The 20,794-nt window shown below is 30.6% G+C and overlaps 1 protein-coding gene across 2 annotated transcripts in view; it reads right to left on the reverse strand.

The window, feature by feature from the left end:
* Positions 1-17,139, reverse strand: part of LOC148619280 (receptor-type guanylate cyclase Gyc76C-like) — a 58,674-nt gene extending 41,535 nt beyond the window's left edge. The window contains exons 1-3 of one of the 2 annotated variants that reach the window (XM_088578990.1): positions 16,995-17,139; positions 13,869-13,985; positions 9,404-10,061 (exon numbers count right to left, since the gene is read on the reverse strand). In XM_088578990.1, coding sequence (XP_088435116.1) covers positions 9,404-9,784 — 381 coding nt within the window. In that variant the 5' untranslated portion in view covers positions 9,785-10,061; positions 13,869-13,985; positions 16,995-17,139. The remainder of the gene's footprint in view (positions 1-9,403; positions 10,062-13,868; positions 13,986-16,994) is intronic. The other variant, XM_088578991.1, reaches the window with a different exon arrangement.
* Between the last annotated feature and the right edge of the window lie 3,655 nt (positions 17,140-20,794).

Raw genomic sequence — 20,794 nt, forward strand, 5'->3', positions numbered from 1 at the left:
ACTGTTCTGTAACATAAATGAAAATAGCAGATTATCTACCTTCAAGAAACCAATGTTTTAAATAATACTTATCAAAAACAGTTGCTATAATATAATGTGTGTGTGTTATATAGTCTGCCATTTTGACAGTTTTATTACCAAGTTTGAAATGAAGCTAATGACCCTACACGAAGACAGCTCCTATCATTTTTCTCGTGTGTAATTGTTGTTTATTAAATAAGTTAATATTAAATTCGACAGAAAGCCAACTTGAATATTGAATGCTTTGTTTTAACGATTCGTGATGGCGAATGTTAAAACTGGCAACAAAATACCCTTTCCTAACATGCAGCGCCAAGTGCATAAAAATCAGACTACTAAAGACAGAAGAAGATTGCTTTACATTTCATCAATTACACCTGTATAGTTATATAATCGTCTAAGAAGTGTTTACTTTTGATCTCCAAACGACCTGAAAACAGTTTTTGGCATGTATATCTTTCAATGCCCTGTTCTGAAAATATGGAAATTTGTTGGAATGAGAACAAAAAGTATTCATTGTGCCTTAATTATTTTTAATTTGCTTCTATTTCGAAAGGTTTTATACGATAGCAAATGATTACAAACAATGTTAGCCTCCATGTCAATCACTAATAAATGATGTTCGTACCATCAGAGTAGGTTTTTAGTAATGTGTTGATTCAATTAACGTGTAAATACCTGTTTTCTGATTTCATATATAACGTGAACTAACATTTGCAGTATTATGCATATCAAACACCTGTTTCTATAGATGTTTTAAGACAAAATATACATTTTAAACAGATTGTATGAAGTCTTACAAAACTATTCTTAAACGTGAGGACAGCTGAAATAGAGAAGTTATCAGTCATGTTTTTGTCAATATAAATAACTTTACACTTAACAGGTTTTTACGTTGATCAAGTGAAAAAGAAACAATGACAATCCTGAAAAAAACCAGTAAATAAAAACTCTATATACAAACGATTTAGGGCAAACATCGAAATGAAGACACATTAACCAATTTAAACACATCATTAAAGTACACTGTGAAAAAGAAAAAAAAAGAAAATAGTCCGTCTATTATTAACATTGCCTTACTAATTTTGTGCGTTGGAATAGAAAGTGTCTTGTTCATCTCGTCAGGAATCCCCAATTTTTTAATTAGTTTGTTTTTTTAAAAGTTCATCAGATTTTATATTTAAAACATAAGGGAAATGTGGAAATATTTTTCCAATAAACGCAATATTTTTTCTGTATAGAAATCTAAAATCGGATAAAATTTGGTTCACTTTGAACATAACCTAAAATAAGTCCATCTTAAATAATCCCATGATTTTTTGCCAGACAAAGGAAACCTATAATTGACTTTCTGGTAGAGGTTATTGAAGAAGAAGCACCTTTGATGTTTGTTCACATGTACAAAGAGATCATACAAATTTAGTTCTTTTAAAAGAATATTATATAACATGTACTAGTAAAAGATTCAGTATTCAGAGTACAAGAGCACAGAACTAGAAACTTTTTTAATACTTCTTTTCAAAAACAAAACACTGTTAAAAGATGTTTTCAAATGTAATAAGGATTATAAATTTGTAGTGGGAGTAATCAAATTCTAGCGGAAATCAAAAGAATGTAATCCAAGGACAAAGACCAGACATTGAAAACAGACAAGCACAACAAGGAGCATAAAGTAACTAAAATAATACATACAAAGTAACAAAACTCGGACTCCACTAAATACTGGAAGCATGGACCAGGTGCACCAGGTATGTTGCAACAGATGAAGGACAGTTGACACTTCTGAATGACAAGTCATCATGTTTGTCGTCAAGTTTGGTCATAGATATCCTTCTCCATCGATCTCTAAGTGTAGATCAAGATATGTGGTTGACTTCACAGTGTCTGTAGTATCCTTTATCTCAAGTTTTTTTTTTTTATTTTTTATTTTTTTTTTTTTATTTTTTTTTTTTTATTTTTTTTTTTTTTTTTTGGGGGGGGGGATAGATGCGGTGTATCAAATCCCTGAAACTAGGATTAACGATCATCTATATAGGGGAAACTGAAATTAAATGATCTAGCTAAACGATGTTCTTTTTTTTTCGGATCATATCAGCTATAAAGTCAGCCTCATAAGAGTGGAGGAATAGGTCATCAAGTTAAGGGGCACAATTTGTTCCCATTGGAATGCCGACCGTTTGTAGAAAATTCCAGCATTTTGAAAACATTTTCCTTTGTATATTTGGGAGATGATTTGGAATTATTGTTTTACAAAGTATAAGGAATCTCTACCAAGAACTGTGGGACCTTCAAAATGTGTCTTACACAGATATTTGTTCTCGATGATGATTAAATTGCCCGTAACGACGTGACCAGAAGGACCACATTTGAATAGAGAGTTTTTGCAAGAACAGTCAGGTAGTTTAGCCTTGAAGTCTTCAATCTCGAGGTTCTGCAATAGCCTTTTATAATTGAAATTTTGGATGCAATATGTGAAGTATAGGAATATGAAAAAATCGGTATTGATTGGTCCTTGAAATATGGGGAAATTGTTTGGTTACGTTTTTGTGATGGGGTATATTAGACAAATTAATTGCATCTATACCTTTGTTGACAAAGGTAGTGGAAGAAAAGAGCTTTTTTTTTCATCTTGACCTTTTACACAAACTGGTTAAAATTTTATACGTTTTTAATCGTAATCATAAAATGGCCAACATTGGGTTTTAACCGTCATATTATGTCTATGATCTGAGACATTCTAAGATCTTAACAAGAAACAATCAAATAAAAATAATATAAATAGTAAGATGATCTTAATACATCACGACAAAGGAGTTATCACTATCTAGGCATCAAAAAGAATTTATACCCTAGTAACAAAAATATCAATGTTGTTTGCGATGTTTTTAATTTTGTATTTTGTATTTAATTGGGGGAAAATATGAGAATTAGAGCACAGGGGTATTAACACTGAATATTGCCTCTAAAATTGTCAATTATGTAACAACTCTAAGAATATGTAAGCAACAGCTGCTAGAGCGCTTTGGTGTCAATTTACCAAATCTACAGGCGAAGCATTTTCAGTGAAGAAAATTTTAAAACATCGATGAAGTCAATGTCTTACACTTTTAAAAATCATCGTTTGTTCTACAGTTGCAACACAATGTTTTTTTCAACTATAACTTATTCATATATACGTGTGGTCAATTGACATCTGCTATTAATGATTATATTTAAAAAAAATGAATTCTTACATATTCATAATAATCATGATTTAAAAAATTGTGTTTCAAACTGTCGCTTCAAATAAGGACAAAAACCAAAAGCTCCCTCTCCACATATAGTTTTAATCATTGGTTTAAATAACTTTACCCCTTCACTATACTATTATGGCATGTTCATGCAATTTAATCAAACAAAACACTTGTCATCAAACCAGCTTTCCTAGCCCTATATAAGACTAATTAGCTATGTCATGCAGCCCTGTCCTATGTGGATCGTCATGTTCAATAAAACTGATTCATAATTACTATTCAACAGAAAATCATTACTGGTGAAAGGGCTCTTTAACATTGACTGAAAATCTTTAGGACATTATAGCCTTAATTAATGTCGGCTGATGTCGCCCTTGTATTCATGAATGTCAGGACTAAAGTTCGATTACCATTAACTTTAACAGCAAAACATTATAGTTCTAAATAATAGGTCTATTTAACATTACACCAATCCTTGATATTGACGTCTAGAAATAATACGACCTTAAATTCTTCATTTGTTGGTGTCGTACTGAATACATGATATGCAGTTAAATATTTAGGTCTGCATATACATGGAGCGTTAGAGTCTTAAATGATAAACATTCCAGAAAACTTTAATCCCAGCTACATCATGTGTCTACTAAAAAGCATGTGACTTCTTCACTGGTGAAATCATTTAAAATATGTTCTGTATTGGGTTTTGTATTACAACCAATGAGAACTAATTTACATGGAATATTGAAAGGTTTATAGAGTTCCCAGACTTTCCAAAAGATATTGGGAAAATATGTATTACACTAAAAATAACCACAATAGCAAGATATAATGGATAACATATACATTTGCTTTTAGCAATTAATAAATAAATACATTCTATAATATTTGTACTTGAATTTTATGATCAATCTTACAGATATAGTAACAAACTGAATAGTTATAAGGTGTTAACAAGTAAGTGAAATCTGCAGGTTTACATGGATGTCTAAAAGGAATTATGTAAAAATAATTGTTCGAAAAAAATGTGTACTTAAAACATGTCTGCTGGTCGAATTCAAATTCTCCGTATATTTTATCCGTCACTTTTATTATAACTTAACCCAGATTATAATAAAAGTCACGAAGTTTCAAAATTCCGGGAAAAAGCCATTATCATTGCTGAGAATGCAAGACAGAAATGCCACAAATAACGAATGGTAAAATGTTAAGTTCTAAAACATGGATCTGTCGAGTTGAATATTAAAAACTTTTCAATCCTAATCTTTCAACCAAATCCTAGCATTCTTAACATGTCTACAAATGACGTTGTCTTAATATGAGGCATAGCTTCTTTCAATTATACGAAAGAGTAATCAGGGGAACCAAGATTCTAGTGGAAATCAAAAGAATGTAATCCAGGGACGACGACTAGACATAGAAACAGATTTACAAAACAAATAACATAATATAACAAAAATAATACATACAAAGTAACAAAAGTTAATGAGAACTCAGAGTCCACAAAAAACTAAAAATCACATCCCACTTCAACAAAATATTACTTGAACGATTTAAGATTCCTTAAATTTGTAGAATAAAATAAGTATATTCTTCCAGTTCTATTACTCATCGCTTCCTTATTGGTATATTCATTATCCGAAAAAAAAACCTAAATGTGCAAATAAGAAATAAGAAAAACAATGTCTACAATGCATGACAATAAGGAAGCCATCATAGTCGTCATAGCATTGACCAATCAAGTTTTTACATCATTATTATGTAAAATGTTTCACAATACATAACATAATTTTCTCGATGATGTTAACGTTTTGTTCTTACCTAGAAAAATAGCTACTTTATAGAATCATTAGTGCTCACATGCCCTTATCGCAAAATAAGTGAGATAAAATTGCAATTATTTGATGTTTCAACTTGTTCAAGCTGCATATCTTAATTTTTATGAGCTAAACGATAAGGAATCGATCTAAAAACGGTTGTATGATGGATATTACATAAAAATTCTATAGATAATTTACAGCATAGTTATTGACACTTATAACAATGATTAAATATTATAGCCATTTGCCTGGGTCAAACTATTTATATATATTTGAAATGCACGTGTATGTGTTTTTTTTTAACTATATGGTGATGTGGGGTCATACTGGTATTCTTTTCGCAACTAACAGTACACAAATTGTCATGAAGATAATAACAATGATAATATTAAGACATGCTTCAAGCGACGACGAATACAAAGCCATCCATACAAAGAGTAATGTATAAACACGTATCTTGTGTCCTATATAAAGTACTAACATTTTAAAGTACTGCTGCTATATTTACAGTGTATTAAACATGCTTTTGTACCAAACAAAAATATTTGCTAGTAATGATATTAACTTTTATAAAAGTAAATATATTACTAAAAGACTTGTTTCGGGTCTAGTGCTAGTCTAGTTAATGGTTCATCAATTATAAGTTAGAACCCTAAAGATAATTATCGTTCAATATATCTGACAATTGACATTTGGAAGACATTTCTCGAGAGTAAAACGGCATAAATTATTTGTCTCAGTCAATCAATGGTACTGTCGAAGAGAGTTCAATTTACAACCCATTGAACAGGCTTTGAACATAACAAAATAAGAAATAAAAGTTTATAATTTAATTTGTTAGGCCCTATGATTGGTTGGTTCTCTTTAGTCAATTTTGTTATTTTGTATAACATGGCTTAGTATTATGACGTCATTAACGTCGATTGGTCCAAACAACCTTATGCTCAATAGTTTGGGTTAACAAAATTTAAAAACTTCGAGGTTCGTAAGTGAAAACTGCCGCAAACCTACTTATTTCGTATAACCCGTTAAACAATTAGAAACATTTCTTAAATATTTTACCTTCAGTGCATTAAAGGCTTCTTTAATGGGAAAATCCGTAAAATGATGGAAATATTTTAAAATAATCTCACTATGCATATCACATTTTCGTCGACAACTTCAATTGGTTTTCTTATCCGTTTAATAAGGGCTCAAATTTGGACCTTATTTGTTATGTAGGTATCTGCTGATTAGATATTCTTTTTTTAAAGAAACATCATACAGAATTAAAGATAAGATATCGAAGGAAACCACGATAACAATATTCTCTTTTACCTCATCTTTTTATGAGGTTGTCAATTTTGTCAAAGATTTATTTCTCAACTTTCAATAAATAAAACTGTACAAGGTGGACATTTATGTTTCCCTATTTACTTAGACAATTGCCGGTATGGTTACAGAACATGGTTTATTATATATTATATCTAGTTAACAAACATAAAAGAATAAAACAAAACAAGAAACGAGACACTCGGTTCCCTACAAAACACTTTCAGTGCATATGTGGCATATTGTTCTATTATTATGTTTGAAGCATTCAGAAGAGTATATTTCCCTACCCTACAACTGATAAAAATAATTTCGTTCACTGTGAAGTAAAAGGACTAAAAAACATTTATAATATTCTGATCTTGAAAGTCTTTGAAATAGAAATAACAACTATCAACACTCCAAATAACTGGTAACACTACATTGAACCGGATCCATCAGTAGGGTAAACATTTATATAATGTCAAGTCCAGTAGTACATAGAAGGGATATAGCGTAAGAAAGAGATCTGAGCTTCCAACGGAATGAGTAAAGATCGACAAGACAGAAATTCCGAATTGATACAATGCATAAAACAAATTCAAAACAATGTTAAAAAAATTACAGAAAGTACAACAAGAGAGATCTTATTACAATTCAATACTTTTAAATCAACAATCCAAACATACTTAAAAAGACCATACCATAAACTATGGTGCGTTATATATGTCCTTGTGGTAGATAGGTAAAATAGAAGGTTATGAGAGTGTTTGCAGAATAACTAAATACAAGTTTGCCCTCAGACATAGTTTTGTTTCATCATTTATTTCTCTGGGCTCTACAATCAATAAACGGATCGGAATGTAATGTTCAAGGCATAAAATGATCTCTAAGCTACATATTGGTTTTTTCTTTTTTCGGAATCGAGGTAAACTGCACTGATCAGTTAAAAATCTTTATACGAGTTAGAGTTCACAATTCGTTGATGTCAATATACAAATACGGTTAACAATTCATTAATGTTAGTATTCGGATTTTTTTTCTTTACTTTCTCGAGCGAAAGTAAAAACAAGAAACGTGACAATTGAAAGATGATTTTCGTTTTTTGTTCACATATTTGTAGTCATCGTGTTCAAATTATCCATTTTTTTATCAAAAGCTAACTTCTTGTTTTTTGTGAGCTCCATTTGTGGTCGCCAAAGACAAAACCAAAAAAATTGTATATTTTTTAATGGATAAAAACAATAACATACATTTTTTTTAGTATAGTATAACTTATTGACCAGAACAAAATCTAATGTTTACTCGTAGATATTAAGTGATACAGATAACGATGACTAAGAAATACATCAGTCTTTTTAAAATTTTATACCGATAAAAACTTTGACTATACAAAGCCTCTATGCCGCTCATGAGTTTTTCTTCGATGTTTTAACACACAAAATTTCGTAACTTTTGCGGTTAACGAAGAATACTTTGGAAACATCTGACACATGAGTACATGGTACATTAACACGAGCATCAATGTGTCAATTACTCATAAGTGATTTCAAGATAATAGGTTTTATCTACAGTTTCAAATGTGAAATTTATATCCAAATTCGTTTTTAAAAATGACAAAGTTAAAACACTACTAGTTAATGTGATTAAGTGTTGTTTATTTATTATATATATTTGATTTGATTAATAAAAAGAAACAAAAAAGATTTTAAATAAGTCCCAAAATTAAAGAAAAAGATATTAAAGATCACACTTGTTCTTTTTCTGTAAGACATGGAAAGAATAAATACTTATTTTAAAGGTTTTAATGTTAATCGATAAGTTGGTATAAGGCAATTTTATATGGGAGATCAATGACACTTCGTATTCATTTTTCATTTGACATAATCTTACTGTTTTGCATTCAAGGGATTTATAAAAGACACACTGGTAAATAACTGAGTCGCATCTGGTCCAAACTCTGTAAATTTCCATTTTAATCATACATACATACATATACCTTAGTTATACAAATTGTTTTCAGTCATTTTAGTGAACAGTTTGAATTATATTATTTATTTTGTCGTATTTAATAGATTCTGTTGTACAATCCTCATATAATTACATATGTCAATATTTGTATCATATTTTGTCTATGAAAATATTATAATAAAACAAAGTGGACTATAACATACTTAAAAATATTTTTTTCGTTGCAGTTTTTATAACCGACTTTCAAGTAAAGGCTTTTCTTTTGAAGGAAAACTGTTTTGTAGTTTGATTTAAAAAAAAATAGAATCCACATAGAATAGGTTCCTTGCCAAACGTTTTTTTTTATTATGATTTAGTTCTCAATAATATCACAGTTACAAAGATTTGTATGTTATGTGGCGTTTGATGTTGGTTATGTAACGGTAATAGTTCTGTTAATCACCAATAAATCATACCGCTGGGTTATTGTAGTACAGCTACCAGGAATTTAAATTACAACAATTAATTTCATTTGTTACTCTAACTTTGCCTGTCTTATCTGAACACATTAAAATCAAATGGAGTTATCCTCTTGTTTACCCTTCAAGTTCAACATCTGGTGCCAGTGTGCCTATACTAAAACTTAGATTATTGAGGTAATTATTGAATAATCATCCTAAAGAAAACGTAAATCTTGTTAGGTTCATCTTGGTTTGATAACATCCTTTTTTATTATTTTAAATCATTTCTTTATTTTACTAATCAACAGGAAGCGTGTAAGATTTGTAATGTCTATCTTTTGATACTGTAATAACTGTATGTAACATTCCGAGTTGATTAACACACGTCCAAAATAATATAAAAATTAAAGCTTCACTGCTTATGCTAAACGACAATAAATAAAGTGTGTTTAATGGAGAACTTCATATAAAGCACGACATTCATGATATCCGATTCGTTTTCCATTACTTTAAGTATATAAGTTTTATGTTATCATTTGTCTTGATATCTGACATTTCGACTGGGAAGAAGCCTCTTCAAAATGGCCAAAACTGAATGTAAATAGTTTCATGATAAAAAAAGGATACTTACATATGACAGCATAGGAAGGTTGACGGCAGCTGCTACACGAGCCTCTACGCTACAGCTATCCTCTAGGCCAAAAAATGCCACAGCCCCTTTCCTCCACTGGTCCAGTAATAACTTTGTTCCGTTGATCGTATTCCCATTTGTATCTCCCCATATTAAGTTTATGAAATAATCCGATAACACTGATGTATCATTGTTTATCAGGTCTATAGCATATGATATAGCCCCAGAAATAAGTCTTCCCTGAGTGTCTCTTTGCCAAGGTGTTCGTTTATCCACCGTCAAATATCCTACTGTTATATTCTTTAATTCATTATCACAGACAACTTTCAAGACAACAAAACCCACAAATAACACACACACGCAAAACCAAGTATTGAACATAATTAAGTTTTTCCTTTGGAAACGAGTAGCATTGTAGAAAAGTTACAATCATGTTACTGTCTTAATTATTCATACACTGTCATTATTATTATTCCTAGAAGTGTTCCACGAATCTCCAGGGATCGCCGCAGTTCTATTGGACAACATTAACAAGCTGCTGTTTAATTACATAGTTTACTTGATAATCTTTGCCTGACCTATCACAATCCATTGTGGTCAGACAACTTTGTTCAAATACTGTAATCTCCAAAAAACTTCTAGAAATGATAAGACGTTCCTGTAAAATAGAAATATCGACAGCTGAACATATACAGATAATAACTGACAGTCAGCTTAAAGGCGCATCAAGAATTAAATCATATTAAGAGGGATTCGTCGTAGAAGTATTGATAAATGATTAATTTTGACTTCGGTTGTAGTGTTAAGCTGACTCTATAATCAGCGTTAAATCACTATCACAATTAATTATAAGCTTCAACTCACACACTCTCTAGTCTATAGATCTCTATTTTAGGGATGTGAATGTGCTGGTTTATGAGTTCTCAATACATTTTCGGAAATGATTGATATTTTGCTTTTCTTATTTCGGATATTTAAAGTTGCTAAATCACCCTTCCAACTCAATTTGGAGTCTATTCAATAGATTGTTAAGTATTTATATTGACGTGAACAGTATTATAAAGTACTATTGATTGGTGATTAAAATCTCAGTTTCTTTCTTTCCGGCTAAAATCATTTTATTCGTTTTGTTCCAACCTTTTATGGTCATTATTGATCGGAATAAACAAAAGATTTTCTATTGTAATGATAAACTAGCTGTAGACATTTATAAACGAATTAAATGAATCTAACTTTAGAAATAATTGTTATTCATGTTTAAAGATACTCAAGTCGATCGTATTATAAGACCTGTAGGTTTCTCAAGGTTTTATGAAATACGTTCTGAAATATTGGGAGAAAGTACAGTCATTCTAACATTACAATTACGTTTTCATTCAAATGTTTAATTTATAATTATCACGACAGGGAGTGAATGAGAAAACATATTCACGGTCTTACTGTTCAAGGACTTTTTAAACGCAAAGCTCGATGACGACACTATTTCGTGCTATTTGAATTTTCCTCTTATTATCACAATTTTCTGATAAGTTGTGTAACCTTACGTTATGTTACTTGATAAACCATTTTTATAAGACTGCATTGTTCAATGACATGAGTAATTTGGACTTTATTGTTGCCCCTAAAAATGATTTACCAATTCAGACTTTTACAGTTTGTTTTGTATGGTATTCTGTAGTTTCTGAAGAAAAAAGATGCCGTTAACAAAAGCCAAATTAACTTTATCTTTGCCCTTAAATCAGAATTCTCGCTCCGGACAGAGAAAAATAATGGTCAAAGTTCGGTCGACCTTACAATAACAAGTTGATATTCTGTGTCCTGCTGCAGATACATCTTGGTCAGAGATAAAACGGACAGTATGAATTCTAGATATTCAAACAGTAATTATCTCCTTTACATATTTATTAACATAAATACTCAATTTATGAGCCATGGAAATAGTTTTTCTAGCTAGTTATCCAATAAACCCGTGTCTCATGGAATAATATTTAGAGGTTATCTACACGATGGAAACTAGCCGTATCCTAATTATCAGTGCATGATGCAAAAATAACAGTAGCTAAAAGGTTAAAAGTTGAGAAAGTCATTAATGATGAGTTTAGAGTAATTTGTAAGATTTTTATTCGATCATAACGTTGGCATATTGCTTTGATCATATCAACAGAAATTTCACTCATATCATAAACAAGACATGAGAAACAATCGCAAGCTTCCCTGAAAGAAATAACAAGAAAATTATTGAACAAAACCTTGATTACGAACTACTTTAATTGCTTTTAAAATAAAATATAAAATAATACGGATGATACCTAGACAAAATAAGAATTACGGTCTACAGTGTCATATTTACTAGAACAAGAAATGTATGCGCAAGCCAAGCATAGTCTTGGTATCACATTTAAAAAGCTTTCATGAACGTTTCCCTAGACTCATTATTTTTTTCTGATAATCTTTTTTCCAAGGTTGCAATGAAAGTTTTCTTAAAGGCGATTTTTGTTTGCTTCCTGTTGCATTTTTTACGTCGAAAAGATCTCAGAGAAGCAGATATAAACTTAGTGAAAGAGTGTTCACAAGTTTTCATGAAGCACATTGTTTATAGTAAAGATAATCTTAAAGTAAACATTACTATTTGTGCACAGTGAACAAAAAGGCTGATGTGGTGGTTTGATATTTAAGCTTAGATAAAAAAAGACACATAAATATACATGTACGAAGTTATAATGTATGTTATATGAGTCATCGTTTAGGGAACCCGTATTATCAGCTCTCAATTACTAAACCTAAAACCAGGACCCCAAGGACCACAAAATCTTATAGATAATGTATAATAATTCATATAGTAAGACAAGTAATATACAAGTAATATACATATATTTCGCAATAAATATGAATTTTCACATTATTTACCATACTCATCATTTCCATCTATCAAATAAGGCTGTATACATTTCGGGCAAATAAAATAAACTAAGCCCAACATATAAAAATAATGGAAAATCTAATTAGCAGCAAGTGGTTCATACTATGCACTTATTGAACGTATTGCCTATACTATAGCCATGTCCTACCTTAACCCGGCAATAACCTTAGAAAATATAGTCTAAAAGTTATGTCTGTGGAGTAAACTATTTACAGAAATTGTTTTATCAGGAATAAACATGTTATAATTAGCAAATAAATAACTTTTATTAGAGAAGATGTTACAGAAAGTTCAATGTGTTCATCAAAATAATCATATCTGTCTTCAGAGTATTGATATATCTTTAGGGGCAAGAATTACTATATTATAGTGCTACTATTGAGAAGCTTTCTATCATTCATATCGGAGATATTTCATATTCACATTGATTTATTATTATATAAATTGATTCTGTTGGACACGATGAAAATGACTGAGCTTTTATATTCGGAAACAACTACAGCGTAGCTGTGAAGAACATCAAATATGATATATAACAGCAAAACGCCCAACATCATTGGAGACCTATTTATGATGCCATGCAACATAGCAAACAAGAAAAGTTGAATTGTTGCTTTCAACTTTACATGTATTGAGTATGTCTGAATTTCATATTTACCCCTAACAAGCAACAGATATAACCATGTTATAGAAGAATAAATGACTTGTATTTTTGTTTCTTGGGTTAGGCCTTGAATAAGCCAAAAAGACAAGAGACAACAGTTATATTCCTTGTTGAAAATTGAACGTGAAAAATACTGAAAAATGGTCAAAAACGTTTTGTTAAACTCTTTAAGTTAATAACCATTTGTAAATCACTTGTACCCGTTTACTAATGATTAAGAAATAGACCAACTTAACAATCAGGCATATACAGAAAATCATATCAGTCTTGCTGTAAACATATAAACATATTCGTACTCAAACTTTGGAATATTCATATTTTTAAAATAATGTACGTTACAGATCAACATTATTTCTTAGATAGTCAAATCTTATTAATAAACAGACTCATAAAGGTCAACATGTTATGTATGTAACACAAATAATACTTTTTAAATGTACTTAATATTTTTTTAAATTTAAATTTATTGATATCTAAGAAGTTATGTCAATCAAAATTCAGTACAAGTAATTGATTTATTTGATTTCAAATTTTGTATCGTTCAAAGTTTTTTTTCTCTAAACGATCTTCATGATTTCTTAACCAGAGTGATGTATATATTCTGTGTATGTGAAATAACATAAACGGCAGATGAGGCGACTTTAATCAAGTTAAAAATAGTGAAATTTAATATTATCAAGTGAACCTGAGACAACTCCATAATTATATCACAGAACACCCACATAAAACTATCTAGAATTCGCATTTATTTACAAAAATCATGAATTCCATGTGGTGGATATCAATTTTAGTGATATTGTAAGTATTATTTGTTAAGCACAATGATCAACTAAACTAAAACTGAGACATATTATACTTGTTGATTTAGCCAATCGTCTTACCTGATATGTATATCACATTTTTATACAAAATACGTGTCTACAGCATTGAAGCCATTTTGAGTTTGCACACACAGTAAATAATCACTCTCAAACCTTGTCAATCCAGCTTTCTTTATACTAAAAAAATATAATTATAGTCCTTCTTTACAAAACGAATCAGTAGAAGGTTGGTAGTTATCAAATTTAAAAAATAACCTTCACAAATTTGAATGGCAGGTTTTGAAATCTGTCACCAATTTTATACAATTTTAAAGATTTTTTTCTGTTTAAGTTAATGTGTGTAAACCTAGTAACCTAGATGTTGACCCTTTGAAACATGTCTGGTATTCATATTGAATCAAATATCAGAGAATCTAATATCACTTTATTAAAGAACTGTTAAATTATATTATATCGTACAATATATCCGACATGTTTTATCAGAGATTATAAAGGAAAATTGGTCATCTGAAAATACATAAATAATCGCACCAGCTACGAAAAAATATTATTGAAGTAGCAAAGAACCAGTACAGAAAAATAAAATCAGTCACGAATAAGAAAGTGTGTAAAAACCACTACGTAATTATGTAAAAATTACAATAATTACAGTTTTTTTTTCACTTTAAAACATATAACCCCTCCCCAGTTTTCACAAAATGGAGAACAATAACTTCAATGCTTTAATGTATTTGATTGATCAGCCCTCAGATGAAGTGCTGCTACAGAATGTCGCCCACGCAGGGACACACCTTTTTGACAATTTACAGAGAGGGGCAGGAAAGGCTATACTGAACATACTTCAAACACTACAACCAGATCAGCAATGACGGGACGTCATTTTACAGCTGGGGTAGTATGTGCTAGCCTGTTATTTTATTATTTGTATTGTAAATTGCGTACTGCTTCAATTGAATATGTATAATACGTCTGTATTTAGTTTGTCTTTATGAAATAGCATGTATTGAATTTGACAAGTGTTCATTTTTACTTGACGAGTTACGACAGTTGAAAGAAAGAGTAATCAAGGGAACCAAGTTTATAGCGGTAATCAAAAGAATGTATTCCAGGGACAAAGACCAGATATGGAAAACAGACATACACAACAAAGAACATAAAGTAACTAAAATCATACATACAAAGTAACAAAAGTAAATGAGCAACTCGGACTCCACTAAAAACTGGAAGAATGGACCAGGTGCTCCGGTAGGGTAAGCGTCCTCTGCTTTTCTAGAAACACCCGCCGAGTTGATCATAAAAAGTTAAGTCCGGGGTAGACAAATGAGGAAAGTTTGTAGTGCAATAACAAACTTTCTCAGTTATAAATTAAATTAAAAATATATAACCACACAACTTTGATTAAAGGTTAACACGAACGAGGGACATAACTACGAAATAGTGAACAGGTTTGTCATGCTGTGAAATTGGTCACACCACATAATGATCCACGACTTCGTGATTTTGACCTTACTCTTTGAAGTGGTATATTGAGTCTCATGGCAACATAATCTTTATGAAACAATTCAAATTAAAGCTAGTAATGTAGCGCAAATTATCTCCCCTTTTAAATGTTGGCATCGCTGTTTCTTTTCTTAACCGAAAATTCTTTCCATGCAAATACATTTGATTTATGATTTGTCATTACAGTCGTCCTGTTTTTTTTCCCTCAAATTACACAGTAATCAGTTAAAGTTTGTGTTGTTTGGTAATTTACCTTTTCTAATACCTTAGACGACATAAACAAATAAAAGGCTTTTCTTGAAATCCCAAACAAATGTTTGAAATGTTTTCTTGAACTGATTATGTACTGAAACATAATTGGTTAAAACAGTTCCGACGGAAGTGACGTATTCCGGAAATGATGTATGCAGTAAGAAAGTAATTGAACTGCTAAAGTAGAAGCACAATGTGTGTTACAGGAAGTTCTATATATTCCTTTTGGTTGAGGCATCAGTGATATTACAACATAGCTATCAACGAAGCCAAATTTTATTTGAGTGCAAATAGTTCACTTATAGGCAAGGATTAAAATCATATGAATCACGTTCTCTGATTTTTTTCACACTTCTTCTTCAAAGTTTCAAGTTAATGAAAAGGAAAATTTTAATTCATAACTTTCATTGCCAAAACTGTTACATTTTCTATAAATTTGATTTTTTTTTGTATTTTTAACATGACCTTGACGTGTAACAAGCTTAAAGAATGTAAAGATAAAGCAGATAAATCATAATTGCTTATAGTGATGCTATCTAAACAATTGTACCGGAGCTGTCTGAATTTTACATTTGTAAGGATATTTGGTATCATTAATACACAAAAAAGGAAAGCCTGACCATATCACGTATTATGATGATTATTATGATTAATCTTAAAATCAAATTATGATATACCCTTATTATGACCCCTATATTCATTTCCCGTTACAGTGTATCTATCTGCACCATCTACCCGTGATTTAACGTTTTATTGGCAACTCGTCGATTCCTTCTTGAAAAGTAGAGGACGTTTACCCTACCGGTGCACCTGGTCCATGCTGCCAGTCTTTAATGGTGTCCGATTTACTCATTAACTTTGTTACTTTGTACGTACTATTTTGGTTATTTTATGTTATTGGTTGTGTTTGTCTGTTTTCCATGTCTGGTCATTGTCCCTAGATTACATTCTTTTGATTTCCAATATTCAAGCGGAAATCAAAAGGATGTAATTAGATTCTCTTAGTCGAAGTGACGTTTCTTGCTGTTTAAATTCATGATGAAACAATAAGAATCATATATACATAATGAGGAAGCTTTTGATTATCTTTTTATTTTGCAGCGAAATGCACGGGCATTGGAACACAAAGCATACTCCAATACATGTACTGTTTAATTATAATAAACATTATTTTGCAAAAAAGAATTTTCCATATTATACCATGATACTGTGGTTATAAGATCACTATCATTTCTATCAGTTTGGGTAGAAAATGGAATTAAACAGCTTGAAAGTGGTGTATAACCCTGTATTTCAAACAAAAACTGTTAAATAAGGTTTATATTTTGTCAGAAATTAATTTCTATATATTCATTTGTAAAAATAAACAGTCACCATACCCAATTTGCAAATAGCTTGTGACATAACAAGGATTTTTTTATTTAAACCACTCACCTTTCTCTTTGAAGAACGGTCAGCAAACACATTCAGTATTTAGTGCATCAGAACCAGAATTACAATTTTTCACAAGTTAGTCTGGAATTCTTCGTCAATTCTACAAAGAATACAATCTGCACATTTTTATTGTCAATAGTTTATTTAAAATCTAAAAATAGGTTTAAATTGTAAATGTAATGTTCAGACCATGACACAACCCTTCGCTGACAACTATCAAAACTATTGTTCTCTTGCCTTACAAAACGTTCAAAACCTTTACAGACTTTGTAATATGGCCTTTTTAAATTACTGTGTATTAACTTTATAATTTTAGATTTATTTGGATGATATCAATAACGTATTGTGTAGAGACTACTATGTCAAATGTAATTAGAATATATCATTCTAAACCATTAACAAATCTTAGTTTATATAGAAATATTATCGTATTGGCTTTAGATTTTCACTTCTCATTTGAATTAATATACTCTCTTTAATAGACTTAGCTCATTAATGCATCCATAGAGTCATTCATCACATTAATTCATTATTATCAATACCAGTGTTGTGAGAATAATAGCTAAGATCGTGTAGATAAGTTCTGACCCCCGTGAGCCCTTGTGTTATATTAAGTGTGGGTTGCTTATCTCATTTCTTTCTTCTATATAACAGCTATAATTTATAATAGTTATTTCGGTAATTACAAACACAGCAAACTTTTATTTAAAAGTCGTCTATTTTTATGTGACAGATTTCTTTAGAACTTCACAAATTACAATTTGAAATACAAACTCTTGTTCGTTGCTTAAATTGTTATTGATATTGGCAGTACGGAATTCGTTTTATATAATATTTTATCAGATATTCTTATTTATTTTCGTAACTTGTGTTAAAAATATTGTCTACAGTAGTATCATACATTTGTTAACAGTGTCTACCTTACCTATTTTTTATATGTAGCATCAAGGCAAGTTATGAAAACTTTTCTCGTACGTAGACCTTTGGCTTAAAGAGAAAATACTTTGGAAGTTTGTACTCTTCATAATCATGCCGCTCCCAGAAGGCACGCTCTTTTCAGTTTTGTTCTTCAAAGGTAACTTTCTATCAAATTTTAATTTCAAATTTTGGTAATTATATGAAAAAGATATTGGAATTTATCGTAAATATGTGTGACATTAATGATGTGATCTGGATTGTATTTTTATGATTGTGCTTTCTTTTTCTTTTCTTTTTTTTCTTTTATTATTTTGTTTCTTTGTTTGCATATGAAATCTGGTTTACTTCTAATTGGATGTATCAAGAAGAGTAGTCTTAATTTCCACGATGAAAAAAAAACCGAATATTGTAAAGAACAACAACTGCACCAGCGTATAATTCAAATTCAAAAGAAGCAATACCTTCAGAGGAAAAGGTCTCTATAAGGTCTTCAACGAGCTCTAAAAGCCCTGACAATGAGAGTAATAAGTCCATTGTTACAGAACGATGATAATTCCTCATGAAGTATTTTACCGACACTAGGACACATTAATGACTACAATATCCACACTGTGGACATGCGCATCAAATCTATGGTGGGGTAAATACAACCTCTTGCTTTTACCTATCTATCTATAACAGAATATGATGATGTTGTATAAAAGATACTTAATAGTATTAACATTGGTCATTTTTTTCATCATGAATCGTTAACTATACTTGCTTGCTATTAGCTTTTGTATCAGACACAATGGATATCAGTGCCCTGGCAGATTAAAATGCAACTTATTATATAACATATGTTTGTTATTAATACGTACTCGCATATTGTCAGGCCCGCTAATACATTTATCACTTAAAGTGTGTCATTTGGGTAGTTAAAAAGGGGATCAAGATTTTTTTTCTATACCACGTTTAAAACATAACTGAAATGACTAACGAGGAAAACAAATGAACTGCATTTAGCCTAACAAAGTATTTAATCTTACTCCGAACTGACGGACAATTCTATTTTACACTTACATTTATTTAATCAGACAATTCAAGGTAATATTTCACGATTATTGTTTTTCAAACTTGAACATTCCACTTTAAAGTTTTTTACATATTGTTTTGAAGCTTGTTTTATTTAATTTGTCAAGCCTTGATATTTATCGTTTTCCATATGGTCCTGTTTAATAGATCCAACAAAAACAGTAAACAAAGGTTTTAACCTTAAAAGAGTATTTTTAACGTAGTTTAATATTTAAGATTTTATCTTCGTCTTTAAATTTCAATTACGATTATATATTTAAACTTTCTACGCTTTATTTAGTTTGATTCTTTAGATTTTAATAGATTAGCATGATCACATTCCTAAACAAACCCATGCATCGAAACGTTTTACAATGTGTACTATTCTCCAGTAAATACGCAATCAATTAAGATGAATAATCATGTCATCTTGACAGGACAAACGTTAATGGGACATTATTGTTAAATCAGTCAACATCTTTCTCTGGATCACGTTTCTGTGAAAGGCATATAGAAATCAAGATATATAAGCTACTAACACATGGTGTTCAATCAATCTGTTGGTCTCAATTCTATCACCTATAGTCGGCGTCACATAAATAACATACTGTTAAAATTTGAATAAAAATATTTTCTACGATTTTATTGACACCTACCGTCGTTTAAATTGTCTTAAATGACTTGCTCATTCGTTTAGCCAAACGGCTTCTCCCTAAACATTGAATCGTTAAATTCCGGTCAGATTTTAATTCTAGGTGGCAATATTTACATTGTAAAAAGTCGGCCATGTTTACAGTGATCGGGTTGCTAGGAGATGTTGTTTACGTTTAGATGGTTTGTCCAAAAACCGAAGAACCCAGAATGCAATTCGGCGTTATTTCGGATATCTCGGATTTATTTTACGCGAACAACGTATAATACCGAGAAGTTGATCAAGCAGACGATTGTCACCGGAGTTCGACGGGAACTTACGCACTTCGTTTGTAAACAAATCGTCCCGTAAAAACCAACATGGCGGATATTAGTATGGGATTTTCCCGTAAGGATTTGTTACGCATGATTTAAGCTAATAAGCGACTTGTTTTTGAGAAGCTGTTTGGCTAAACGAATGAGCAAGTCATTTAAGACAATTTAAACGACGGTTGGTGTCAATAAAGTCGTAGAAAATATTTTTATTCAAATTTTAACAGTATGTTATTTATGTGACGCCGAGTATAATCTTAATGACCAATTCTGTCTTCTAAACCGCTATAGCTTTACAAAGACCGAGTATTCCTGTGTCATGGTCGTAGTGACATGTTGTTTGTCGATACACAATTAAAGTTCTTAGGGCTGCATTCTAAATAAAACCAAAAATCAAATAATCCAATGAATTGCTTCGAAATTGCTGGGGTTTAATGTTGATATATAGCTTTGTATTTAATAAACTGTCATAAATATTTGTACATTTTTCTAAGGGCATAATATTCATTGAAATACTTTTGTTATTAGTGAGCTTTGAAGCATTGAATTACTAGACAAAATACGGTTTGTAAGATTTAAATATCTCAATGCTAAATTGCGGTTTCATCAATATCCCAAATTAAGCTTAAGAATGTTAAGAAAAATTTATGGTGTTAAGACATTAAAGACATCCTTGTGTTTGATCTAAAAGAGATGATGGTTATTCAAATGACCACAAGTTGGTGTTGATCCTTTTGTACTTGACCTCATCTTTCTGATAGACAGAGGCATTCCAAAAAAAAAAAAAAAACAGCAACAAATGTTAGTTCAATTAGTATGTCTCCTCGGGTAAAATTCTTTTTCGATAATTAAAAAATACAAATTCA

The sequence above is a fragment of the Perna viridis genome, chromosome 4 (genome assembly GCF_037379345.1).
Source record: "Perna viridis isolate PV_CMFRI_1.1 ecotype Kerala chromosome 4, ASM3737934v1, whole genome shotgun sequence".
NCBI lineage: Eukaryota > Metazoa > Mollusca > Bivalvia > Mytilida > Mytilidae > Perna > Perna viridis.